Raw genomic sequence first — 17,372 nt, 5'->3', positions numbered from 1 at the left:
CCACTGTTAACTATATATGAAGATATACTTTTTTCTTAATAAAGCAAGTCCTAACCGAACCCCAGTCAGACCTTAAACATCTGCTCTCCAATTTCGACAGGAACTAGTACTTTTGAACAACCATCGTTAACTAAACGAATGCGATCTTAGTATCGCATACAAAAAACCAAAACCAGTCGCTAGGGGCGTTCAAATATCGCATATGTGTTCCACTGTAGGTACTTTGTTGTGGAGAACCCCCCATCCAAATTGCATGGGAAATAAACATTAAACAATTTATTCGAGCAAGACCAAGAGAGCCTCCTCCTTCTCACATTCCGACTCTCGTACATTTATTTAGTTTCCTATGCTATAATTATCCGTGCATTTTGTATATAGTTTGTATATACTGCAAGTGTAATTCAATTGCGACTTATGGCTAGGCTCGTGTCAGGGTACACGAGCAATTTGTTATTTCCACTATTACTTAGTTAAGGAAAACAGGAAAAAACGTAAGAAGATTTGATTTCTGTATCGCTATCGTTATCAAATTTACATAATCGGTCATTAGAAGTATTGCTTTTTTCCAAATCTCTTATGGGATACTCTCTCTCTACCGCCTTTTCTTTTGATTGAAAATAGTTGATCTATTTTTTGTTTGTTTTGTTTCTTGTTGCTTGTTTCTCGTTGGTTTGCTGTTTTGCACTTTGCATTTTGCTTGTGTACAAATATAAGGCTACGTGGAGGGGATTTGATTGGAGGAAGGAGGTATGGCTATGGGTATGGGAATGGGTATGGGTACATGGGTATGGGAGTATGTATGCCTTCTGTGTAGCTATGTTCTGTGCCAGAGTTGTTTTGAATTTACCTTTAGGTTTATGATCTTTATACAATATAATTTTATTTGGGAGCTAAAAACAAAAAAATACAACTAGTGCCCGCGCTCTGGTTGAACGCTCGAGAGGATGCACCATCCATCCCTCGAAGGTCCAGGTCCAGCACATGGCTAAAATGAAAATAAATTATCCTATCAAAGGGTAGCGAATGCGGTGGCAGGGGGCTCGTGGCCTGGCTTCTAAACTTATTCATAAACATGTTTGTGACTTATAAAAAAAAATATATATATACGAGCATATATATATACATTTATATATATGTATACTATTATACAAAACAAAAATTTTACAGGGCCTGGCAGTCCCATGGGCTCTGTGGCCGGGCAGACGGAGGAGCACTGTGTTTGTGTGTGTGTGCAGAGTGTGTGTATGGGCTCGATGGATTTACATGGCAAAAGGGTGTTTTTGTGTGGGTATGTCCTTGGTACGAGTGTTGTAATTTCATTGCTGCTAATTCACCGGTTGATCGTTGATCCTACTTCTGCGCCAGCCGTTGTTGCTGTTATTGGTTAACGATTGGCATATCTATTTGATAAAGGCCTCTGGCGGTATTTTGTTCTCCTTAAAGAGTTTTCCGAACACAAAGCCGGCATGATTATAATCCCAATTCGTCTCCTCTAGGCACCTAGAGATTGGAAATTGATTAGAAATGGACTAATCCTTGGCTCCTCCTCCGCACTTACTTGCGACTCCACTCTAGATTCATTTGACTCTGTGAACTCATGGCCTGGACCATTTGCATTTTGGTGGCATCATCTGTCGCTGATTCGGAGCTGGTAAAGACGGGCGGCGGCCCTCCGGTGGCACTGGGCACAATATTTAGGGACAATGAGGCAACTGCTGGTAAAAGTGCAACTGTGGACGCGCCGCCACCGCTTGCAGTTCCTAAACGATTCTGTAGCGAAGATCCGGATGCACCATCCATGCCCGATGCTGTGTTTCTACCGTCAGCACCAGGTGCGATACCGCCGGGAGCTGGCTGATGCTGAGATCTCTTAAACTCGCGCACCTGTTCATTCGTGGCGGCCGTAATAAAGATCGTCTCGTTGCGTATGCAGAAGCCCGAGTTTTGTGGCACCACCACAAACGTGCGCATAAAGTGGCGCAACTCGTAGGCTTGCGAGGTGGATGGTCTGTCGTCTTCGCCGCTCAGCTCCTTGAACAGCCCCGTCACGGTGAACACAATCATTTGGGGCTAAAAGGAAGTGTACAAAAATGCACAATAGAGAAGGGGGAACCGATATGTAGATGGATGGCATGATGCTCACGTTGTAAATGGTTAGATCGACGGTAAAGGTGCGCCGTTCGTGCAGCGTACGTGGCCACTCATTCAGGGTGGCCACACAGGCCAGTCGGCCGTTCTTGAGCAGCCTCGTGCGATGGTCATCGCGATCATGGTTAACAATGCGGCGAAAATTGCGATTAAACTTCCAGAAGTTGTTCAATCTGCTGTCAAATAAACGTATATAGTAGTAGGATAAAGGATGAATCTCGGTGGGTGGGACTCACCTGCCCGCGTGGCCTGCATTTGGCATTGTGATGGAAAGCATAGCATGCTCGTGATAGGCATCCAGCAGGGACTGGCGGCTCTCCATATCGAATATGTTAAAGTATTGATCCAAGAATTGGCGCACCACATCGGCACCGGCGTTGTCGCACAGAAACGAGGCCTGGGTCGTTGGCATTGTGCCGGAACCGGCCAAATCGAAGGCAACCTGCGGCCCCAGTGTTTCCCCATCCTATTATTTATTGCGTATCATGCAATCATGTAGACAGAGAGATCTAGATATTCTGGATTATCCAACACAATAGACAAGCGCACTTACCAGTTTGACCAGTTTGGGGAACTTACGTCGTACTTCGCTGTAAATAGTTTGATTGGATATGCGATAGGTTTGTGGTTCGGAATTAGCATTATGATGATGATGTGGAAATATAACAAAATGATGTAGCTTTTCTCTATTGGCGTTGCCCACTGCTCACAGCAGGTACTGGAGATGGGCCCAACCTGGGGCAGATCCTCCTCCCACCTTTAACTCCATTGGGATGTCCCGACAAACCGATAACGATTCGGCTAAAAACCGATGAATTGTTCAACTTATTGCAGGAACTTTTGAATGGGCGAAGGCACTTGCATCTATATCATCCGATTTGATATTTTGCAAAGGGGTATCCAAAAATGTGAACAGCAGCGGAACAGAACCCTTAAACATTGCACTGTGCCTTGGGCATCTTTTTTTAATTCTTTTTTTTTTTTTTTGTATATTTTTTTTTCATTTTTTCCCCTTTTTTATTGTTTTTTTTTTTTTGTATTTTTTAATTCAAATCTCAAAAAAAAATTGGTCCTGTAGCTGGCATGCAAAAAAGCTGCCTGCTACATCAGACAGAGGAAGAGGTTCGGTTCGATGCGGTTCGATCTCGTACGGTCGGTTCGATGAGCGGTGGATCGGTTCGATGTCTGCTGTTGCAGCTCGCGCCCACACACACAGCCACTCCACAGGCAACTCATGCGCCCAGGATTAGCAAAATATTATGCTTCCCCCACCCCGTAGCAATTGACGTGTTAACGCCAATTTCTCCTTGTCCCTTGTCCCTCCACCTCCACCTCCACAGCCGACCACCGCCACCACACAGACGACAACAACAGCAACAGCAACACAGCACAGTGCAACGCAACCCACACATTCGCGAACATGTGGGCTTTCACGTGCGTGCCTGCGTGTGGGTGTCCGCGCGCGTCTGTGGGTTTTCGAGACGGGGTGTGCGCATGTGGGTTGGTGTTTAATTGTTGTTGTGGTTGGCTACTAGTGTGTGCCGTTATGATGTTTCATTGTCATACCAAAATGTGCTGCATGTGGAATGTTGCCCGCACAGTGGACACACGTGTGCGCGGAGCCTCACAATAGCGTTGCCGTTTGTCGTGTCCGTGTCCGTGTCCGTCCGAAGGTCAGGTTCAGGTTCAGGTTCAGTCTTTTCTGTGTCGAACCGCTGCACCAAACCTGTTATTTCTTCTTGTACTTCTTGTTTGAGACTTGGACTTGTTCATAAATATGGGTTTTCATTTTTCTTTTTTTTTTTTTGTTTGTTCCTTTTTTTTAAGTCCGTTGCCCAAAAGCCCTGTTCTGCTGAACGGTCTGTCTTTGCTTTGCGACAGATAGCAGCCGATGATTAACAAAACCCTTGCCGCAACAAGTACATTTGCCCAGTGTCAAATACCGCTCTGAATAAAACCCGAATGATCCTTAATGATCCTCAACCAAACGGAGGGGGGGCATGGATCTGCCCTAGGATAGGGTCTCAGGACTCCAGCATACTCCAGAGCAGAGTGCAACAGCCTTGTGTAGATTCTAGGTGGAATGGGAGACAACTCAAAAAGTGGAAATGGAAATGCATGTCCTAGTCCTGTGTGTATGACTCTCGACGAGGTGTCTCCCACGTCGACTGGACGGGCACACGATGGCACGAGCGACAGCGACATCCGCTAGAAAAAGCCAAACAAGTCACAGCATAGTATACCTGACAAACTGCTGTGAGTCCTTGTAGCGCGAACGGCACGGATTGTTCCGCAATACCAGCTCCACAATTGGCAGATTACGGAACACCAGGAGGTGGGCCAGCGAGGGGAGCTGCAGAAGGGACATTACTCGATGAGGTTTGGCAGTGCCGGGTTTTGTCACTGATGCTCACCTTATTATCGCCCAAGTAGAGTATCTTGAGGTGGGGCAGGCGCTTATCGACGCGTCTGAATGCCTCCATGGACACCAGATTGTTATCATTCAGATTGAGCGCCTCCAGATCGGGTATATTGTCGCACATGATATCGAGTGCGGCACCCATCACATTGGCCCGAAACAGGGGACAGAAAACCTGCTTTATGTCGGGATCGGCGTAGAAGCGCGACATATCCAGGGCCTTGGTCTGACTGTTGTAGCGTTTTGCCATGACCTGCTTCATACGCTCCTTGAGGGCATCGTCGACGGTCGCCAGCGGAATGCCGTTGCGGACGCGCGGCGACAGGCGGAAGCCATCAGGCAACTGTGCATGTTTTCCCAGCTGTTGAATGTGCTCGGCCATGTCAAAGTCGTCCACATAGAAGCAGACGCTATCTCTCTCGGCACGCCAGTACTGGGCGTTGAACGGATGCGGAGAAAGGGCTGCCAATAAGGCACGCAATAGCACATCCTTCCCGTAAATCTGTCCATTGTGTATCTGGGGTAAGAGAGAGACAAATAGCAATGGAGATAAATACATTGTACAAAGATACGCGGAAGCGAGTCAGTGTGGATTCGTTATAGACTAGAGATAGCGACCCGAATTGTGTCATCTCTCCGCATGACTATCCCCCACAAAAGTGCCCTACTTTTGGTCTACTTATCAGTGGTATACCCTACCCCCGGATGGTCATGAGGGGCTTCATTGGAAACTAAAAGATAGCCTTAAACAGATCAGATCACAGAAGACCAACTATGAAGTCACCATGTGGAACGTCTAAACATAGCAGTCCGTTCTTCGAGGTCTGGGCTCTGCCACAATTGACGAAACAGAATCAGTAAGACTACTAAATACTTCTACTTGCAATCAAATAAATATGAGAGCAATTTTATTAGGACAACTTATCAGTGATGATGAATCGGGTATCATGTTTTTTAAGTTTATTTTGGCTTTGTTTCTCGATTTGCTTTTCTTATTCTTATCGATTTGTCGGCTATCGATATAAAACAATTAGCCATGTATCAATGAAAGGTATCCAGCATAACTTGATCAGGGATAGAGCTCTTACGATATGGAGCGTAAAAATAGTACGATTGCTATTGGCTTATATAGAACGCTGACATATCGATTAGAATACCCACTAAAGTCAATATCAGTAGGTTCTGAGCAGACTATATTAACGACGGTGCGATGGTAAGGATGATGATATGATGATGACATCTCCTTTTCACTCCTTTTCTGAAAATCAGAATGAATCTATGCATTATAATAACTAATCATGTGCGTCTACCACAACTATTGTAAGAAATCCATCACTGATCAGGGATCGAGCTGTCCAGGGGAACGAACGAGCGCAGTCGGTTGGATACTGTTCGATTTCATCGTTTATCGAAAATTGGCTTGGGGTATGGTTCGGATCCAATAGCATCCTACGTACCTGTGTACATATGTAAATGTGTGTGCAGATATTTGCATAGCATTTCCGACTCCGTGACTAGTCGTTTAATTACTTTTTTCGGCGTTATCGCCAGCACATAGTTCTGCGTCTCCCTCTCTCTCTCTATTTTTCCGTCCATCCTTGTCGGTTTCCGATTTAATTATGATTATGATGAGTGTATGGCAAACACACACACACACACACACGCACGCAGAGACAGTACACTCAGCGAAAAATGGCATAGCAAAAACAAAGAAACACCTATACTTTAATTAAGCACTCGGTTTTTAAGTAGTGTAATTGCATTTAAGAGTCTATTTTAATTTGAACATAAAACACTTTACATCGAATATTGTTATATTAAATCTGAAGCCTTTGTTGCTGTGGCTTTAACCCTCAATGGTACTGTAGGATTCGACTTGGGCTACAATTTGTACAAATCTATTATACTTCAAATGTCAGGACTCTTTTCTCTGGGTGTAGTAGAGGCAGACCGTAAGTACGAGTATACACTGTTTCGAGTTTCGGAGTTCGAAGTGGGAGTGGGAGTGGGAGTGTTGCGGACGGATAACGTGACTGCGACTGTGAAGGTCACAGCTATGAATATCGGTCACTCGGCTATTATTATATTAGTAGTATCTAATCGGTGTTTTATGACAAAGGTACATACACTCGCCAAGCAAGAATCAGTTGAATCAGTGGAGAGTAATTCAATTTATATGTTACGATCGAGTTCCGAGTACAGTCAAACAACAAACAAAGATGAGACGTCACCTCATGCACCATATTCATTTGCATAGTATATAAAAGATAAGTCTGCAATCCTCGCAACAACACCCACCCAACCACCCAACCACCCATCCACCCGCCCACTCATTCATTGCGCATTAGTGCGATAAATTCATTTATTACGGGGCATTAGTTATGATTATTTTTGTCTCCTTTGCGAGTACACACCACCGCCATTCAGCCGTTTAGACATCCAGGCATCGGCCCCAGGCCCCCTCTTAAAAACTGTTTATAGGTTTTAGTAGGAACGGCCATTGGAGGCCATAGGTTCCAATTGTATTCTGTGGATTGCCTAGAATATCAGCGTCAGAGCTTTAGAGGTTTTTCCCTGCTGAAATCGGGAACGTGAGTCGTCAGCCTGGAATGTGCATAGGCAACCCTGGCTATCGGCTGTCGGCTGTCCGCTGTCGGCGCACCTGACCTATCGGAATTTTAACCGTTAAGGGGCCACAAGGGCAGATAGACAGACAGACATATTACAAAGCCTTTTAAAAATAAAGACGATGACTGTATTCTGTATTTGGATTGGGATCGGGATTGGGGGAGTACTCGTACAATATACCTATATGTAAACCTTTTTTGTTGTATATGAATTCTCCATTGTATTCCCCACAATACGGAATACGGAATACGGAATACGAAATACAAAATACGGAATACGAGCGGAGCACTGAGACATATTTCTAGAATTGATATGGAGCTATGACGCCCCTGTCTCTGTCTCTGTTTATGCCTCTGCTCTCTGCCTCGGTCGCTGTCATCGCCGGCAGCGACGCTGTCGATGGGTTGGGGCCCGTGGGGGCCTAACAAGTGAACGAACACCGGCAAACGGAACGGAACGGCACAAAACGGCACGGCGGCATTCGATGACAGACGTGCGAAGTTGAAGCAGCAACAAAAAAAAAACAGCAGCCCACCCAGCCACCCAGCCACCCAGCCAGCCAGCAGCTGAAGCTCCAACATCCAGTAACCCAGCAGACGACAGATCACATCCAGCAAAAATGGGAGGCTGCTGCTCTAAGGACTTGGATGATAAGCGCTCCTGGAGTCCCGAGGAGACCAAAAATGGCGTAAGTACTTTTCTGTCCAGCGAGAGAGAGAGAGCGAGATGATGTACAGAGATCATCCCTTTCCCCTCTCAACCGCAGAGCACCACATCGACCATCATTGCCCAGCCCATGGATGATGTGGGTACAACCGGAGTGTTTACCCTCACACGCACCACCACGACGAGCACACAGGAGAAAACGGTGACCACCACCAGCGATGGTGACCAGGATTAGCATTAGCCAATGGATAACGGATCCATCTGCAACTACTATGTGTATAGACCCAACCCAAAGCGGAGCCATAATTATTGTATCCACAATAACATCATAATTATTTTTTTTTATACCATTTTTTTTTGTACCATTTTTGTGGTATTTCAATGCCATGTGGGGACAAGTGTGTTTGCTCGAAAGAGAAAGAATGAGTCGAGAAGTGGCGGCCTTTCCTCGAAATGTATGCGATCGAGTGCGTGTTCGGGTGCGGGCTATAGAGAGATACATATGTATGTATCTATTCGTATGTAAATATTTATGCCGAATGTATGCATGCACATAGCAGAGGGTAGACAGCCATGTGAATATATGAATTAAGTGAAGCCGTTAATTGTTATACCAGAATTGCAATTTTATACAAAAAATAAATTGTTGAATCGCCAAAATGTTTGCAATATCCGCCCAAAACCAAAACCAAAACCAAACACCAATCCCACAGCGAACTTCTAAGCAAAGGCGGCAAAATTAACGGTAAAGCAAACAAACACAAGCGCAAACAAAGGACAGGGAGACGGAGAGACAGAGAGAGAGAGAAAGATCAGGGGACAAGCAGCAGGGGCCATGCCAATTCAATTGGAGAACGAGATAAGGAGAACGATTTCAGCGGATCCAACGATCCAACGCATTGCTGGCCGATGACATCAGGCGATGCACAAAAGAACGGCACGGCAGACAACAGACGACAGACGGGCACAAGAAGCAGAGCCAGCGGAAAAGCACAAAAACAGAGAGAGAGAGAGAGAGAGAGAGACGAAAAGAGACGCGGTGGGTGGGTGCTGGGTGGTGCTGGGTGGTGGGTTCCTCCCTCTCTCCCCCCTACTGTCCATGAGTCAGTGTTCTGGTTATCAATGGATTTGAGTTTGTTGTTTTCGTTTATGGTTTAGGCCAAAATGTGACTAAGAGCCGAGCCATGAGCCATCGGCACGTGTTAGACGTCAGCGATCAGTCATTCCCGAACTTGAAAAAAAAAAACAAAACCATATTTCCCTAATGTTTAAGCCATCTCAATCCATTCAGATGATTACGGGTACAAATACATGTGTCTATTTATGCATGCATGCATTCGCATTCCCATTCGCATTGGCATTCCCATTCGGAGATGTGCATCAATTAGGGAAATGCAAATTGAATCAGTCAGCAATTACAATTTGCATTTAATACCACTTAGGCAGCGTTGCCAGACTGCTGGCTGATAATACCCTGTTTACACTAGAGCTGCGTTCTTGCGTTATTACGTTCATTTCGAAAAGACCAAAGCATAACAGACCACTGTCCAATCGCGACGTCGATTGAGCTATTCTTGCGTTTCAGGTGCATTTAATCGATTTTCTTTTATATTTCTGGACTTTTCCGCCAATTGCCATCTATCACCACTAGCAATAACGAAAAAAAGCTGTTCTTGCCGATGAAAAATGCGAGGGAAAGGGTCAAAATATACATGGAATCCTTAAAACAAATTATTTTAACCAATCGTATCTATCGTATCATAACAAGAGATTTTAGTGTACACCTGTAGCCATACGGCCATTACTGAGAATTATGATCTTGAAATTACGAGCTCGCAAAACTAAAATAAAGAATAAATTATTAAGTATAGTTTTTTAAAATGTAGTTCTTTTTATCAACCACACAAATCAACAGTCTTCATAACGCAAGACGCCATAACGCAACTTAGTGCCAATGAAAATGCCCATGATGGATTATTGCATTTGTTTCGCTAACGATAGCAAACTAGCGACGGTTATGGTCGTTTTCCACTGCTCTCAATACCGGTAAAGGGTAGTAGAAAACGACCATAATTGTGCTGTAAGTCACGCGCAAGATCGAAATATTCAGACGGGCTCCGTTTTTCACATTCACAAAAGTTTTCCGATTTACTTTTGAATACACATAAATTGGGGCTCCCGTTTTCACATTCCGCAAGATTTATTTCTTTTCAAAACGAAAACATTTTCGTTGGCGAAATGAAAAGTAAACCAAACAAACCTTAATTGCAAAATGAAAAAAATAGATGACTTATTGATGCATTAACATAAACTTGACACCTATATCAGGGTAATTTAACTTTTGCTTTCTTTATAAATAATTTAATTTTAACCCAACCTCAAATTTGGCTCGGAAAAAATTGGCCCGGGAAACAACAATTTTCGTTTTGGTGCAAACAGCAAAAATATGTGAAAAATGGGAAACCTTAAAACGAAAACGAAACGTTTTGGCGGAAAACGTAATCCGCAAAATTAAATGAAAAACTGAGCCTGCCTGATTAGTGCAGTTTTTTGTTTGTTTCATTAATATTTTTTGACACCGCCCCAAAGCCGGCAACACGAAAGTGATCTATCTTTCTGCATTATTTTCATACCCCTTGTCCCTCCAGAGGGTATACCAGTTTTAGTCACAGAATAAAAAAAAACATATATAGACTTTTCCTTGATCCATATCCGGAATACATATATCCCAATGAAGCTCTAGAACAGTTCTGCCAGGAAACAATCAGCTGATTCGGAGCACAAAAAATCTATTATAATGTGGCATTATTTATACACGACATGTATTTTGCCAACCGCTGCTGCCTCAGAAGATAGTCGGAGAAACTGTAGGGTCTCAGGAGTCGTGGACATTCAGAGCCCTGTTGCAGAACAGAATATATACCCATATACCCCATATATATAGATATCGAAGTAGATAAGATTGTGCCACAAGAGAGAACAAACACCATCGCAAGGGAGAGAGCACAACTGCGCAGATATAATCGTAAATTGGATCGTATCTCATGGATCGCTTGGATTGCTTGTATCGCTTGTATGGCACGGCAGGCAGGGCCTAAAACGAAGCGCACGAAGACCGAAGAACCAAACAAAAAGGCAAAACCAAAACCAAAACCAAAATCAAAATAAAACGAAAGTACAAATCAATTAAAGGAATTTGTGTACTGGCAACTGGACGGCAGACGACTGAGCAGACCCGACCTACAATATACTAAAAGAGACAGATACACACATTGCATATGTACATAGATAAAATAATTGAACGACCCTACAGTGACTTTTCAATCAACAGAAATGTGAATCAGAAGCGCGGAGCGAGGAGGAAGGGCAGGCCGCTATAGAACACAGAAATTGGAGCGCACCCCGAGGGACCGAGGGACCGAGGGACCGGTTCACCAGACACCAGGCCGCGATCGACGGCAAGAGGCAGCAGCGTGTCAGCAGAAACAGAAACTGAAACAGAAACTGCGGTTCGGTTCGGTTAGGAGGCGTATTCGTTGCGATTCAATTGCCGCGGTCACTCAGTGCAAAGGCAAAGCTTCGTGCAATCGGACGGACACAATGAAACAGATTCCGGGACTGCTGGGACTGGGACTGGTGCTGGCGGGACTCCTGCTAGCGGCAGGCACTTCAAATGCCCTGCCAATGACCAACGACTTGGAGCTGGTGGCTGCCTTGGATGCCATGGAGCCAGCAGCAGCCGCCGCACAGCCATCGCACATTTCACGCATCGCGGCAAGGGGCGAGGCAACAGCCGAGGGCGAGGATCGACCGGAGCTGTTCAACACCATTGTGCAGGAGCTGAAGGCAGCGGGAGTCTACACGGCCGAGCGCCAGGATCTGCACACACTCAGCTACAAGGAGCTCACCCGCCTCCTGGCCCTGTGGCACCTCTCGTCGGGACGGAACTATTACGAGGCGAGTCCTGCCCCCGAAATCGTCGGGTGAAGCCGTCGCTCTTTTGTGTTTTGTTTGCTCATTTTTTATTATTGTGAAATTCCGTGTTGCCAAAAGTTTATTATGAAATAAAGAAAGAAACTGCTGCGCTACGCCACATCCTTCTGCCTCTCCCACTCGATCTGGTCGAGTCGCGGCGGTGCCACCACTGCGATGCCCCCGATCTCCGAGCTGGTGCCGGTCACGACCAGCCGTGGCATCTGACGCCGCTGCAGCCGCTTGGCCAATGGCGGCACAAACAGATCGTGCTTGATCATTGTGCACTCTGCGTCCTGGTAGATGCGACGGTTGTCGTCCCACCTAAGCAGCGCACACAGCCAGGAGAGCAGCCAGCCCCCGAAGAAGGCCACCAGAAAGCCCAGGGCGGCGTACCACATGTAGCTGATCCTGTACAAGTAAAAGTAGTGCTCGTCCTGCTGCTGCTCCTCCACCTTTGAGAAGAATGCGTCCCTTGCGTAGGTTCTATCAATCGGACATCCCTCCGTGGACATGGGCAGGCTGACCAGCGGCGGCCTCGGCTGCCCGAATCCGATCCAGAAGCACAGAACCAACGAAATGAGCAACCCACCGATGGCCCCCTTCTGATTGGCCGACGTCACATACATGCCCAGGGTGAAGAGGCCCAGCAGCGGTCCCCCGACGATCCCGAATATGGAGAGGGCCGCCTGCAGCAGTCCCCCAATGGAGCCGGCCATGAAGGCCAGCCCGATGCACAGCAAGCCATAGAAGACGGACAGAAGTTTCGAGTACCACAAGGTCTGGCGGTCCGTCAGGGTGCCGCCACGACTGGAGCAGCACTTGTACAGCGGCTTGAGGTAGTCCTCCAGGGTGACGGCCGCCAGGGAGCTGATGATCGAGCTAATGGTGGAGAGGCTCGCACAGAAGATCCCCGACACAAAGAGCCCGGCCAGGCCGGTGTACTCGCCCATGGTGTCCACCACGAACAGCGGCATCACCTGGTCGCGCGAATTGACGCGTCCCTCCAGCACAGGATCGCAGTCGCGGTAGTACCAGTAGATGCACAGCCCGGAGAAGCAGGTGCTCAGGCTGAGCAGGCACAGGATGGGCAGGCACCACCAGAGCGCCGCCCGGGCAGAGCTCAGATTGCGAACGGCCAGCAGGCGCTGCACCTGGGCCTGATTGACGCCATAGATGGCCAGGTAGGTGGCACAGCCGCCTAGGATCTGGGTGAACCACGTATGCCGCTCCGTTGGATCCACACTAAAGTTGGTAAAATCGATGCGTCCGTTCTCCTGCGCTGTGCGCCAGATCTCCCCGAGGCTGCCCGCCTTTACCCAGGCACAGATGATCACACTGAAGACGGCGACAAACATCAGCACCGACTGATAGATGTCGGTCACGAGCACGGCCTTCATGCCGCCAATCGTGGCATAGAAGGTGCAGACGACGCCCACAATCACAATGGAGAAGATCTGATTGACGCCCGTGACGGCCTCCAGGGCCAGGGCCGGGGCGTACACCACAATGCCCATGTAGAGGATCATCTGTAGTGAAAAGCTTACGGAGGCGGCCAATCGGGTGGCATAGCCGAATCTCAGCTCCAGATACTCGTACACACTGGCCGTCTTCAAGCGATAGAAGACCGGCAGGATGAGGTAGGCGGCAATGGGCGTGGATACCACGTACGACAGATTGATGATCACGAACATTGTCCCGAACTGATAGTTCTCCATCGATACGCCCAGAATGGTGATGGCCGACATGAAGCTGGCCATCAGACTAAACGCCACCGGGGTGACGCCCATCGAGCGACCAGCCAGCAGGTACTCCGTGGTGGTGCTCTGCCTCTTGCCCGCGAATCGGTAGTAGAGGCCAATCAGCACGGAGATGATGAGCACCACCGCCAGGATGGCATAGTCCCAGGCTCCCAAAGTGGCTTCCATTTCTTCCTCTCTCTCTCTCTTGCGATTGGGGTTTGGGGGCTTCGTATCTAATCGCACATCTAATCACTCCCGGGTGTGATAAGTGGATGGCTGTATGTCTGGGGTCTGCCACGCCGGCCTCTAATCGTGCCTCTTGAGATTCCAGGCAGCGCGCGCGCACAGTTTCACAGTCTTTAGCGTTTGCCGGCTGTCGATGAAATGAAGTCAGTGCCCACTGGCCAGAGCTCTGTTCTGTTCCGTTCTGTTCTACTGCTGCTTAGCGGGCCTAAAGGAGCACCGTCAGCATAGGGTTTGTGCCAAACTGCTTTCTACCTGGGTTTTTTTTGTTGTTTCTCGTGTTTTTATGACACCGCCGAGAGAGATAGCAACGTGTGGTGCAAGGTGGTGGGAGGAATAGCACGCACACAGTGTAGCCGAAGGTTACTGGCCCACCAGAGCCCCACAGAGGGAATACCTACAGCACCACAGACAGGCTCCGGTATGGTTCTATATATTTCGGAAGAATCTGCTAATGCCACGACGGCTCCCAATGCTGGGGACCCTCTACTGGCGGCAGGCACTGTGCCCCGACCCGGCCCGTCCAGCCATAAATATTTATTTGCTTGCTTGCAATTGTAATTGTTGTGGCTCCGCCCCTCCCCTCACCCCGCACAACGTGTCTGCTATTGAGATTTTGTTGTTTACGGGTTTTACGATTGAAATTAATTAATAAACGCAAACGACCACAAACCGGGGAACGGAGAGTCGCGAGATGCCCAGACGCCAGGGCTAAATCGAAAACGAACACCGCTGATAAATGGATGGATAAACATGGACACATGCGCCACCAGTCCAGTCCACAAGCGTCGCATGGATGTTGCGAATTCCAAGAATCTATTCTCGAGCAGACATCGGACACCGTCACATGCGTGTGCATGCGATAAGCATGTTATGAGAGATCCGCAATAGTTTTGATTACGTTTTAGCACATAAATCTGTATGCTGGAAAATTGCTAGTTCCAAGTCGTCCACATACGATACATAGTTTATAGTACACAGATATCTATATGGTTGTCGTTCTCGCTATATGGATAACCACTTAATGGCTAATGGCTTGTCTGGCTGGCTGGCCTAGGACTTACCGTCACTTGATACCATCCAAAGGTGTTGGGCATCAGTTTGCCAAATTTGCCCCGTGGAATCGGTGATCCTCGACGGCGCAGAGCATTACGATCCTACACGGAGAGAGAAAGAGAGAGTCAATGAATAAATACAGATCCAATGCGAGTCGTGGTGGAAGGTTGATCTTACTTTGGCTGCTGTTGTCATTTCATTCATGTCATCGTCCTCATCCCAACGACGCAAGTCTTCCATGCGCAATTTTATATCCTTTTTGTGTGGGAATTGTGGAGGCTTGAAACTGACACGCCTCTTGTTGCGATCCTTGCGACGTTGCATATCATCGCCATCGGCTAAATTGCACAATTTGTATATGTGTGTATTTCCACTGGTATATAATATTTTGCTTTGCGATTTCCACTCACCATCAAAATCTTTCAGGGCAGAGTAACGCGAGCCGCCACCGCCGCCATTGCCAACATTGTTATTATTGTAACGCTGGCTGCCTCCGCCGCCGCCGCCACCACCACCGCGCTTAGGCATTGTTGTTTTCCACAGAAAATTTTTTTTTTTTGAGCACCCGTACACGTTGTTTTGGACCGCTGCTGCCTCGCAATCTATCTGTGTTGTTGTTGTTGTTGTTGTTGCTTAGTGTGGAATTGTTCTGGTGTCTTTTTCTTTCCTTTTTGTGTGCCAAATGCCAGACTAAAAAATTTTTTTTTTTTGAGCACCCGTACACGTTGTTTTGGACCGCTGCTGCCTCGCAATCTATCTGTGTTGTTGTTGTTGTTGTTGTTGTTGCATAGTGTGGAATTGTTCTGGTGTCTTTTTCTTTCCTTTTTGTGTGCCAAATGCCAGACTAAACAATACGCGCTCTCTTAGCTGTGCCTTAAACGCGTTTATAATTCCGTATAGTATATGTTTTATCCACTTTCGATGCCGTAATGGCACTTAGTACGATATTTTGGATAATGAAAATGTTTTTCCTAGCATAAAGTCTATGCCATAGACACAAAAAAAAAATTAAACAACGCAATTTCATGAAATTTTTTAAGGATGTATCGATACATTTCATTTGCACATACTGCAAAATATAGGTAGGTAGGTATCCATCGATAGTTGAGTAATCTCAATAGCTCATTTTCCCTGGCCACTAACCAAGTACATGATGAAATTATACAATGTATACATAAAATAGAGTTAATACATGAACAGGCCATTCATCGTTAATAAATAAATAAATAAAATGATATTTGATAAAATCGCACAATACTATCATATAACAAATAAAATTAATGTACATATCGATATAATATAAACAGTCCTAATCGATACACTAAACATCACCAAGTGGAGTCCAAGGGGAGTTAATATCATTTTCAATATGCCCGACCGCAAGTGTTCCTTCAAAATAAGCTTGGCCGAGTCCGAAGATAAATTGATTGAGACATTGAGCAATCTGCTGAGGCGTTGCTCCGAGCAAGCGAAAGATAGGAAGGCGACTTTCAGCATTGGCCTCTCAGGTGAGGATCCGATCGAGTCGATCTGAGTGTGTGCCTGTGTGTGTGTGCGTTGATAAGCTCAACTTAAGGTGACCTTGTCAGGTGTTTAAATGGTCTTTCATTCAAAAATGCCAACTATTTCTCCATGATCAGGTGGCTCCCTGGTGCAGCTACTGACAAAAGCCCTGAGGAAAAGTACTCTGGACACAAGCAACTGGGAGTTCTTCTTCTGCGATGAACGCTATGTGGCTGATGATCACAGCGATTCCACATTTTGCGCCTATAGAACCGAGTGGCTGAGCCAGCTACCGTCGATTTTGGACTCGCAGTTTGTCAAGGCTGATACCACCAAGCTGCTGGATGAATGTGCCGCCGATTACGAGGCGAGAGTAAAGGTCAAACTTGGCAATAGTCACAGTGTTCCACAATTCGATTTGTTGCTGCTGGGTATGGGGCCGGATGGCCACACCTGCTCCTTGTTCCCTGAGCAGCCTGCCACGCTCGAGGAGACCTCTCGCCTGGTGATTCCCATCCGAAATTCTCCAAAGCCTCCGCCCGAGCGCATCACGTTTACTCTGCCGCTGATCAACAATGCCAGGGATGTGGCGTTTGTGGTGACCGGCGCCAGCAAATCGGATGTTGTGAAGGTGGGAGCAATGGGGGACTCAATATGATTTACTACATTTAATAATGGCGTTTTTAATTGCAGCGCGTGTTCGTGGATCAGGACAAACAGTTTCCCGCTGCATGGGTAGATCCCACAAATGGCCAGCTGACCTTAATTGTTGATGCGGGAGCTGGATCACAGATTATTTCGTAATTTGTATTGCGTTTTTGTAAATAATACATTTTTATTATTTTTAATTTGTAGTTTAAATTGCTTGAGCGGGAGCTATCGGCTCGGATGCGATATTTTTACTATTATGAATATCGATGTATGGCTTAGTGTGGCCTTGCTTGGAAATGTAAGAAATCCTTTTATAATATGACCGCATTCAAAATAGTAATAAA

The 17,372-nt window shown here is 46.6% G+C and overlaps 5 protein-coding genes across 6 annotated transcripts; 3 read left to right on the top strand and 2 right to left on the bottom strand.

Annotated features, from left to right (window-relative positions):
- Window positions 1-275: 275 nt before the first annotated feature.
- Window positions 276-15,813, bottom strand: LOC6596926 (nuclear RNA export factor 1). Of its 2 annotated transcripts, XM_026994101.1 has the most exons (11): window positions 15,632-15,682; window positions 15,285-15,480; window positions 15,052-15,212; window positions 14,883-14,975; window positions 4,563-5,084; window positions 4,392-4,501; window positions 2,702-2,738; window positions 2,385-2,614; window positions 2,144-2,324; window positions 1,559-2,070; window positions 276-1,500 (listed from the first exon to the last, which is right to left on the bottom strand). In XM_026994101.1, the coding sequence occupies exons 2-11, from the start codon at window positions 15,400-15,402 to the stop codon at window positions 1,401-1,403; spliced, it is 2,064 nt and encodes a 687-aa protein (XP_026849902.1). In that variant the 5' UTR covers window positions 15,403-15,480; window positions 15,632-15,682; the 3' UTR covers window positions 276-1,400. The 2 variants fall into 2 exon arrangements, with proteins under 2 accessions (XP_026849902.1, XP_002021856.2); XM_002021820.2 differs by having other exon boundaries at window positions 1,401-1,500; window positions 2,144-2,321; window positions 15,285-15,813.
- On the top strand, window positions 7,631-8,521 carry LOC6596927. The gene is made up of 2 exons (XM_002021821.2): window positions 7,631-7,883; window positions 7,962-8,521. The coding sequence occupies exons 1-2, from the start codon at window positions 7,815-7,817 to the stop codon at window positions 8,094-8,096; spliced, it is 204 nt and encodes a 67-aa protein (XP_002021857.1). The 5' UTR covers window positions 7,631-7,814; the 3' UTR covers window positions 8,097-8,521.
- On the top strand, window positions 11,254-11,954 carry LOC113566904. The gene has a single exon (XM_026994103.1). It carries the CDS (start codon window positions 11,462-11,464, stop codon window positions 11,846-11,848), a length of 387 nt encoding a protein of 128 aa, XP_026849904.1. The 5' UTR covers window positions 11,254-11,461; the 3' UTR covers window positions 11,849-11,954.
- Window positions 11,933-13,936, bottom strand: LOC113566903 (putative sodium-dependent multivitamin transporter). Its single transcript, XM_026994102.1, has one exon. It carries the CDS (start codon window positions 13,759-13,761, stop codon window positions 11,947-11,949), a length of 1,815 nt encoding a protein of 604 aa, XP_026849903.1. The 5' UTR covers window positions 13,762-13,936; the 3' UTR covers window positions 11,933-11,946.
- Window positions 15,814-16,214: 401 nt separating the features above from the next.
- Window positions 16,215-17,213, top strand: LOC6596897 (probable 6-phosphogluconolactonase). Its single transcript, XM_002021822.2, has 3 exons — window positions 16,215-16,382; window positions 16,515-17,008; window positions 17,071-17,213. The coding sequence occupies exons 1-3, from the start codon at window positions 16,244-16,246 to the stop codon at window positions 17,179-17,181; spliced, it is 744 nt and encodes a 247-aa protein (XP_002021858.1). The 5' UTR covers window positions 16,215-16,243; the 3' UTR covers window positions 17,182-17,213.
- The last annotated feature ends 159 nt before the right edge of the window (window positions 17,214-17,372 follow it).

The sequence above is a fragment of the Drosophila persimilis genome, unplaced genomic scaffold, assembly GCF_003286085.1.
Source record: "Drosophila persimilis strain 14011-0111.01,24,50 unplaced genomic scaffold, DperRS2 tig00001237-arrow-arrow-pilon, whole genome shotgun sequence".
In the NCBI taxonomy this organism is placed as follows: Eukaryota; Metazoa; Arthropoda; class Insecta; order Diptera; family Drosophilidae; genus Drosophila; species Drosophila persimilis.
The sequence above is the reverse complement of the archived record's forward strand: the minus strand, read 5'-3'. Positions and strand labels throughout refer to the sequence as shown.

Bases quoted from the DNA above. Each gene is read 5' to 3' on its own strand.
- LOC6596927 (XM_002021821.2), top strand. From the start codon at position 7,815: ATGGGAGGCTGCTGCTCTAAGGACTTGGATGATAAGCGCTCCTGGAGT. The intron at 7,884-7,961 runs GTAAGTACTTTT...TCTCAACCGCAG, and splicing joins CCGAGGAGACCAAAAATGGC to AGCACCACATCGACCATCAT.
- LOC113566904 (XM_026994103.1), top strand. From the start codon at position 11,462: ATGAAACAGATTCCGGGACTGCTGGGACTGGGACTGGTGCTGGCGGGA.
- LOC113566903 (XM_026994102.1), bottom strand. From the start codon at position 13,761: ATGGAAGCCACTTTGGGAGCCTGGGACTATGCCATCCTGGCGGTGGTG.
- LOC6596926 (XM_026994101.1), bottom strand. From the start codon at position 15,402: ATGCCTAAGCGCGGTGGTGGTGGCGGCGGCGGCGGAGGCAGCCAGCGT. The intron at 2,615-2,701 runs GTAAGTGCGCTT...AATAAATAATAG, and splicing joins TCCCCAAACTGGTCAAACTG to GATGGGGAAACACTGGGGCC. The intron at 1,501-1,558 runs GTAAGTGCGGAG...TCCAATCTCTAG, and splicing joins AATCTAGAGTGGAGTCGCAA to GTGCCTAGAGGAGACGAATT.
- LOC6596897 (XM_002021822.2), top strand. From the start codon at position 16,244: ATGCCCGACCGCAAGTGTTCCTTCAAAATAAGCTTGGCCGAGTCCGAA. The intron at 16,383-16,514 runs GTGAGGATCCGA...CTCCATGATCAG, and splicing joins TTTCAGCATTGGCCTCTCAG to GTGGCTCCCTGGTGCAGCTA. The intron at 17,009-17,070 runs GTGGGAGCAATG...TTTTAATTGCAG, and splicing joins GCAAATCGGATGTTGTGAAG to CGCGTGTTCGTGGATCAGGA.